The sequence below is a fragment of the Paralichthys olivaceus genome, chromosome 12, assembly GCF_024713975.1.
Source record: "Paralichthys olivaceus isolate ysfri-2021 chromosome 12, ASM2471397v2, whole genome shotgun sequence".
Lineage (NCBI taxonomy): Eukaryota > Metazoa > Chordata > Actinopteri > Pleuronectiformes > Paralichthyidae > Paralichthys > Paralichthys olivaceus.
In genome coordinates, this window is record NC_091104.1 from 15,665,286 (window position 1) to 15,672,973 (window position 7,688).

Below are 7,688 nucleotides of genomic sequence, written 5' to 3' on the forward strand. Positions count from 1 at the left end.
ACTTTTACTTGATTACTTAATTCAAATTTGTATTTTGCTTTTTTTTCATCTTGAGGCATCATCGTGGTAACTGAGGTGTTTTTTTGTTTTTATGTCTCATCAACAGTAGGTAATATACAATAATATAATATATATTAAATATACCACAAACCTAATTATATAATGTAGTTTGTATAATACACCCAAACTAGTTGGAATGTCTTCAATTTACCTCTCACAAGATGTAGATAATATACTGAAATGTCTGTATATATCATGATAAATATTCATATCTGTGTATTTACATAAGATGAAATTTTTCGACAGCACATTTAAGATGTTATTGCGTATCTCCAGTTCAAACCTTTAAAAATGATCAAATCATTAGTCATTATTAATGTCTAACTTAATGAACGTCAAACTTAGATTTAAATCCAAAACATATTTCCAATGGCATTGTACAAGAACTATTTGAGTCTATGCTTATACTACTGCTTTACAGAAATCCAGTAAAATGATGAGTGACAATAGAAGAAACTCTGGATTGTGACTGGCCTTCAGGGAGATCTTAAAATAAAACCTGGCTTCATCAACACCTCTGTAACAATAACATCAATCCCCTAATGCCACTATTTAATAGAAACACAGGGGACCATCCTGAAGCACTTTCTAATCCTGGACCTGTAACAAGACTGAAATGAGAGAACACACACATGCACCAGAAGTCTAAATGTTTCATGTTGTTTCTGCACAATAAACTTCTTAAAACAATAGACCCTGAAATGAATCACCAAGAAAACTAGACAATCTCTTCTTTATTGTGGTATATAAATTTCAGGAACAAATATCATAACTTACAGTGAACGGTACAGTACAGCAAACAAGGGAGGCATTAAACCTGTTGCTTGAAAATGTTTACGGCATTAGCAGCCAAACCTGTGACATCTTTGGAAACATGCACACAAGTGAACATGGTAAAATGCTGAATTTTAAAAACAAGGATGAAACAAAGCTTTTCCAACACAATCGGATCCAAAGCGACGCCAGGATACTCAAAAACAAACGCGCTGGATTTCACTTATTTATCTCACATAGACCGGTGCACAAAATACATCTAGATTAAATATTACAACTGCTCCCTACCTCCGAAACAGCAAAGAGAGAGAGAGGGACGAGGCAAATGTAAATATTGAATCTATATTACATAATAAGAGCTTTATGTGATAAGGGATGGCTTTTATTTGTGTCATAAAAAGCACAGTGAGAAACTGTTGCATCAGGACATTGAACTTATATCTTTTGACCAACACAGACAGAGGACATGTCTCTGCAGTTTGTATTTTGATGTTGTATTCCGAATTATCACGTGATTAAATTGAACACAGATATGAAAGAAATGTATAAGTACAAGGCTGGAGGATAAATACAAATAACGACAACAAAGCAAAAGAACATTCATAACTGTAGAAAGTGCACAAAGACACATATGCAACAGAAAACCTCTTTTTAAAGCGCTGCTGATTAAGAACCGAGCCTGATGAGATATATTCTGTGCAGGCATTCCCTGATCACTGCTACCATAGAAATGTTACAGCTGAAGACAATATATGTTTTCTAACGGGCACTTGACCAAGTAGCACAGTGCAAACATGAGAACATGGCACGTATGCAAGACTTCTTCAAATATCTATCAGCAAGACGCAAATGCTGCATTCAAAATTATCTGACAATATATTGTAAATTCAACATGTAGCAACATAAGCTGATAGTGATAAAAAATAGATATGCCTATATTTAACCTTTTATATTATAACTTCATTTTCATTTTCCAAGTACGGAATCAAAAATAAATGTTGATAAGAGCAACATTCTTTAACAATAGAGTGGCATCTCAAGCACTGTAATAAACCCTGTAGTAAAGCGTTTTATTTCGCCACAGTGAGTAGGAGTTGTCGAACTTCAGCAGGTACGTTCCTTCACCTGGAAAATCGTGGCTCCCCCCGAAGACGGACAAGTGACTGTCCTGGCGATAAACCGGTAAGATTTCAGCCAAGTTTGAGTTGGTTTGGGTTTTGGAGCCCTTCTCCACATCTCCGTTACTGACAGGCCCTGCAGCAGAAATCACAAAGCACAAAGTCAACACATCATAGACAAAGAAGATGATGACATCTAGGAAATGCTTTGAAAAAGCTAACTGTACTGACCCTCCATCTCCTCTTCTTCATCTTCATCGTCACTTGACTCACTGATGTGCACTGTGATGGACCGGTTTGTGACGGGGGTCCAGTCAAAGTAGATGCCAAAGCCAATGTCATAACCGTCTGTGGCGAACTCCCAGCTCACTTTTTTGGCCTCGGGGACAGTGGGGACGTGAACCGTCATGATGTCGCCCCGGTACACCGTCACCACGCTGTCCCTCTCCGATCGAAGCTTCGCCTTCAGCTCCTTCAGTGTAGCAGATGTCCATGTTGTCGGTGGCTTCAGGGGCGGCATCTGGGCTGCCATCGGGAGGAACCAAAAGCAATATGTTCACAACACATAACAGCACCTCTGATCATTATTCATCTGGGTTAGATACGCCTTTAAAACATTCTGGATGTATCTCTCTAGAGCTTGTTTGACACTGTAACCGATTTAGGAAACCTCTGAATCAGAGTTGTAGATAAAACAAAGGAGGCATCATGATGACACACTCAGCAGGTCCTCACTTTTCATCTCAGTGGAGAGTTGACAGCTCCCAGCGCTGTTGTTCTCCTCGCCTCCTTCCCCTGGGGCCGGCTCAACAGCGGCCTCTTCATTACCCTTGAAATGCACACATACAAGACCCATTATTACATCAAACTGATGAGATCATACTTCACTGTTTATCGCCACTGACTGACATATTATCAAACACACTTAAACATGAATTACCTCTGAAGGCTGCCCTGAATCCTCCTCGATATCATCCATGTTAGCCTGGTCGTCTGTTTGGGGAAAGCTCTTTGACAGATCTGTGTTCTGGAGACTGAAGATAGAAAAGCAGCAGAAAAGAAAATCAAGTATCTATAAAGAGGATGACAATGGGATGCAATGAGCATCCCTAGCGGACCGTGTCAGCCCTTTGTAGCAGCATGATGACATAGTCTGCAGCAGCAACAGGTTACCTGTCCGGCGGTCTGTTGTCGCTCTGATTGGATGTTATCCCGGGGAAAGACGAGAAGGAGAGGGATGACAGCCGGGAATGGAGCTCTGAAGTCGCCTCCAATCTCTCCATGGCTGTAAAGACAAGACGAACACCTCAGTCTGCGTGGCCAGAGGAAAAAAAGAGATGAAACCCCGCCTCTTCCGACCAACCTCAGGGAGGAAGAGCGATGACAACACTGGAGCTAGCATGCTGCTAACACGGGCTGGACGAGCTAAACAAACTGTAACCGGACACTTATGAACCACGATAACCAAAGCAGAGGCTGTGAAAGAAGAGCTACAGCCACAGAGAGCAGTGTTGTGTGTGTGTGTGTGGTGACCCCCGGCCTCCATAACTCACTCCATCCTGGCTAACTGTTAGCTTTCTAGCTGGCCGGCCGCTTAGCCCCCGTTAGCTAGCTGCCTCGCTGGAGCACAAACTCATCGCGCTGCGGTCGAAACCAAAGATTTAAGCCCTGACAATCTGATACCTCGACACCGCGTCACTTGCAGCCAGATCAGGCCACGAGAGGAGACGCCTTCATGTCACTGCGGTCCTGCCCCAGACCTCCACGGTGCTGCCTCTGCCTCTGCTGCTGACGGGGAACGCACACGAATCTGTGAAGACTTCCGTGTTTTCTCCAGAGTTGACGAAAAGAGACAAATCTGAGGCGAAGTAGAAACCGATCAGAGGATGTGGACATTTTTACTGAGCGCATATGATCAGAGTGATAATTACAGACTTCGTAATTGTACAGTTGTGTTTATTACACTCAAGTAGTTGTTTACTACATACAACAATTATTAAGTAATAATTCTTTTCTTAATTTACATTCTTATGTTCATTTTATGTAGGAATTAATATTTAAATAGTTTTTTCAACAATTTGCTGAAACTGAGTCATAAGGAGAGTGATAGTTTGTTTTATTTCATTGTTATATATTTTTTAAAATCTATTCTGTCTTTTGTGTTTTTCCTGCAGTAACATCAGAATGACAAGTTCTCATCACCATTTTCAATTATGCTGTATTTGCGACACATCCAGAATATACCGACTATATACTGCTGCAATACTATGAGTTGTTGTTTTATTCGCATTGTAAACTAGAATGAATACCCAGCGAGTATATGCCCCCCCCCCCTCCAACCAATCAGTCCACATCTATTCATATGAGATCCTTGTGACGATTGACCCTTGACCCCTGAAACGAATCAGTTGATGTTTGAGTCGACAGCTGGTCACAATTTGAAAAATGTCAAGAAGCTAAAAACATGTTTTATGAGTCCAAGGGAATGTTTGTTCCAATTTTGGAGAAATTCCCTCAAGGCCTTCTCCACAAGAGCGGGGCAGACGGGACATCCTGAAAACTATCATCACCATGGTGGCACAAAAAGTTTTTCTTTTATATACATACAACAAAATATTAAACAGAATTAAAAAATAGCATACACATCTCAAAATATATTAAAGAGTCCCTTTTATTCAAATGTAGTCTTGCATATTACATTACAGCTTTTCAAACTATGTGTGACATGTATGACACTGACTGCTGTGAGAATATAAGGTTTACTTTAGAGTGTGAGTTTCTAATGTCCCTGGTGTCAGCAGCAGTGATTTGTATGATGCAGAGATGCACTGCTGCATTTGTTTATTACTTAACAGAAACCTCAGCAGTGGTGTCTTCTTGGTCTGAGCTTCAGTGAGAGAAATCCAAGGAAAAGGCCTTAAAGGAGGGAAAAAATAAAAGCAGTCATTAAAAGCTTCAGTGTGTGTGTGCACTGTCATTGTGAACTGTATATTTGTTAAGTTAAACACGAGCAGCAATCTTTAACAATACAGCATTGTACTCACTCATCTTCGTGAAGGGAGGATGCATAAGAGGAACCCATGAAACTACTTGTGGTTAATTGCACAGTGTCCGTCCATGTCCCCTCAAAGAGTCTGTTTATCCTGGAGAGAGCATCACTGGATCTCAGACCAGCAGAGGTGCAGAGATTCAGCAGGCTGCACAACACTGCACACACCCAGTTCACGCCCAGAGAAATCCCACCTATAAGGAGTCACAAGCCAGTTCAACAGGTGGGAGTGAGAGGCCTCACTGCATCAAATTTCAAACATCTCATGTAACCTGACAAGTTCAAAGTTTGCACTAAGTCAGCATGATGTTACCGCTCGTGGTGAGAGGACACGATGCCTCTATCAGTGAAGGATCTTTCAAAGCTGTGGACAGAGAGGAGCAGGAGAGCCACACGTCTGCAGCATCACCGCCCACAAAGTCATATTGTGGTTTAAGAATGAAGTCGTGTCCAAGAAGCTCAGCCAATCTGAAGAAGAAATTCACAGAAGGGATGCGTTCACATATATTGTCTAAAATGAGTTGTATGTGTAAAAATGTGGCGCTACCTGGTGACGGGCACAGCAGAGATGAAGCTGTACACCAGGCAGTGTTTTGACAGATGAGAGCGGAGATGGCCACAGACTCTGGGGAGGTGAGAGGGCAGACAGCAGAGGAACAGGACGTCTGCCCACGCTGCCAGTTCACGACTGTCGAAGAAACACTCGACACCGGTCGGGACAAATTCAACTGAAACACAAAAGCAACAAAAACAGAATACATGCAGGCAGGGGCACCGCTAGAAATGTAGGGCCCTGTGACAGACACACACACAGAGGTATATAAGAACAGTATAATAATAAACAGTATATTAAGTATAACAATATAAGCTTTACTCTTTCAGTTTAAACTCTTAGTTACCCAACTGTCTGCAAAAACAGTTTCTTCTCTGACTTACTTTTTAGTTTAACATATATATTTTTATGCATATTATTAATAATCAAGTTATTTATTCTATTGTCCTTGCATTTTTATTCAATATATTCTATTACAAGCTGCTATTTTTTATAGTTTTTGTAGTTTTTTAACACACAAAGTCAATAGAGTGTCCATCCTTCCTATTTATCTATCTATTTATCTGTCTACGGTATCTGTGCTCATATTTGTCCAACCATGCACTGTATCCATTACTCTCTAAAACATTGGATTATTAGTATTTTGTGAGTAAAGACATTTTCACTTGCAGAGAAGAAAACACAACACATTTATTAGTATTTATTAATTTATCAGACAACTTGGCCAAAGTCTTCACACTCTGGTTCATTTAGTGGGAGTTTCTCTGCATCAGACCACGTGGATGAACGTAGACTTCTTCACAGTGTTGCTTAGACTACACATTAATGTACCTGCAGATTCAGGGCTTCTGGTGGAGACCTTGATGTGCGATGGTTTGATGTCCTTCATCTCCAGGAGGGAGAGGAGCAGCTGTTTACCCAGGTGACCTGCTCCCACTATCCCCACACAGAGGTCACCATCTCCTGCTGCTGGTGTCACGGCAGAGGCCTGCTGTGCACCGTGACCTCTGAGGACACATGGAACAGTGTCATTGATTTACAACAGCTCCTTTAAATGAACTTTATATGAACGTTATATGAACTTTATATGAACTTTACATGCTTGTAGTTGTTTTAAAGTTATTCATGTGTGTTCCAGGTGAATCACCTCAGTGAATGGACGAGTTTACACAGGTACAGAGCGTGCGCGCACCCGCTAAATGTCAGTCCAGCCGCACGTGCACGCAGGTGTGTGACCGTCTTCTCTTCCTCGGTGGATCCAGGGTCAAAGGTCAAACTGTTCAGACCAGCAGTGACGTCCACCATCGTCCTTCTATAAAACAGCCTGTGGTCTGCACACGTGTGACATCTGATGAAAGAGAAAACTTCACATTGTAGTAAGACATGGCTTCGAGCTGTCGCCATGCCAACAGTAACAACTTCCGACTTCACTGGCTATATATTTCAAAATAAAGCTCACCAAAACACGGTTACCTTTTCAGAATAAAAGCAAGAGCTATGTTGCGGAACAGAGAGAAGAAATTAAAATCATTGAAAACAAACAGAAAATCCATTCACACAGATCTTAATTTTTGTTGCAGGAAATCTCTAGAATGGTGTTTAGTCCCATTACATTAATGCCACTCAGAGCACATACCTCCATGAACAGCCACCTTATGAAACCACATTTAAATTCACTAGGTCCTGATTTTTAATTGGATCTGCACCAAATTGCACACACTCATAAATATCAGTCCTCCTAAACATGTAGGATTTCTTTCATTAAGATTTATTCTTGATTTATTCTTGAAGAATTATTCTTGATTTTTTGAAGTAATTGAAAAACATTCCTGAAACCACCCCGAACACAGATCCACAACAAATCTTGAGTTCTTCTAGGTTCTTCCTTGGATGAGGCCCAACCTCTCCACAAAATATCATAGAAATATGTTTGGTAGTATAATCCTGCCTGAAAACTAACAATCACAGACAAGAACATAATCACTTTGGTGGGGAGAAATACTAGAATTACCACCTTGCGGTATGCCTCCACCAATCAGTGCAGTTTCTGTCTACATACATTTTCTCCAGACTTCTTGTGAGTCCAACATAAAGTTTATAGCAAATATGAAGAAATTCCCTCAAGGTGTTCTTG

General features: G+C 40.9%; 2 protein-coding genes across 4 annotated transcripts; both read right to left on the reverse strand.

Moving 5' to 3' along the window:
* Positions 1 to 776: 776 nt before the first annotated feature.
* tmed8 (transmembrane p24 trafficking protein 8) lies at positions 777 to 3,883 on the reverse strand. Of its 2 annotated transcripts, none has more exons than XM_020084907.2 (6): positions 3,636 to 3,883; positions 3,126 to 3,237; positions 2,893 to 2,986; positions 2,688 to 2,781; positions 2,184 to 2,477; positions 777 to 2,088 (listed from the first exon to the last, which is right to left on the reverse strand). In XM_020084907.2, exons 2-6 carry the CDS (start codon positions 3,233 to 3,235, stop codon positions 1,871 to 1,873), a joined length of 810 nt encoding a protein of 269 aa, XP_019940466.2. In that variant the 5' UTR covers positions 3,236 to 3,237; positions 3,636 to 3,883; the 3' UTR covers positions 777 to 1,870. The 2 variants fall into 2 exon arrangements, with proteins under 2 accessions (XP_019940466.2, XP_069391422.1); XM_069535321.1 differs by having other exon boundaries at positions 3,126 to 3,264.
* Positions 3,884 to 4,080: 197 nt separating this feature from the next.
* On the reverse strand, positions 4,081 to 7,643 carry noxred1 (NADP-dependent oxidoreductase domain containing 1). Of its 2 annotated transcripts, none has more exons than XM_020084905.2 (6): positions 6,747 to 7,643; positions 6,386 to 6,561; positions 5,549 to 5,729; positions 5,315 to 5,469; positions 4,997 to 5,195; positions 4,081 to 4,868 (listed from the first exon to the last, which is right to left on the reverse strand). In XM_020084905.2, the coding sequence occupies exons 1-6, from the start codon at positions 6,956 to 6,958 to the stop codon at positions 4,712 to 4,714; spliced, it is 1,080 nt and encodes a 359-aa protein (XP_019940464.2). In that variant the 5' UTR covers positions 6,959 to 7,643; the 3' UTR covers positions 4,081 to 4,711. The 2 variants fall into 2 exon arrangements, with proteins under 2 accessions (XP_019940464.2, XP_019940463.2); XM_020084904.2 differs by having other exon boundaries at positions 6,702 to 7,643.
* Positions 7,644 to 7,688: the final 45 nt, after the last annotated feature.

Bases quoted from the DNA above. Each gene is read 5' to 3' on its own strand.
- tmed8 (XM_020084907.2), bottom strand. From the start codon at position 3,235: ATGGAGAGATTGGAGGCGACTTCAGAGCTCCATTCCCGGCTGTCATCC. The intron at 2,987-3,125 runs GTAACCTGTTGC...TTCTATCTTCAG, and splicing joins GACAACAGACCGCCGGACAG to TCTCCAGAACACAGATCTGT. The intron at 2,478-2,687 runs GTGAGGACCTGC...TCCCGATGGCAG, and splicing joins ACTCTCCACTGAGATGAAAA to CCCAGATGCCGCCCCTGAAG.
- noxred1 (XM_020084904.2), bottom strand. From the start codon at position 6,958: ATGGCGACAGCTCGAAGCCATGTCTTACTACAATGTGAAGTTTTCTCT. The intron at 5,730-6,385 runs GTACATTAATGT...TTTGTGTTTCAG, and splicing joins CAGAAGCCCTGAATCTGCAG to TTGAATTTGTCCCGACCGGT. The intron at 4,869-4,996 runs GTGAGTACAATG...CCCTCCTTTAAG, and splicing joins TCCTCCCTTCACGAAGATGA to GCCTTTTCCTTGGATTTCTC.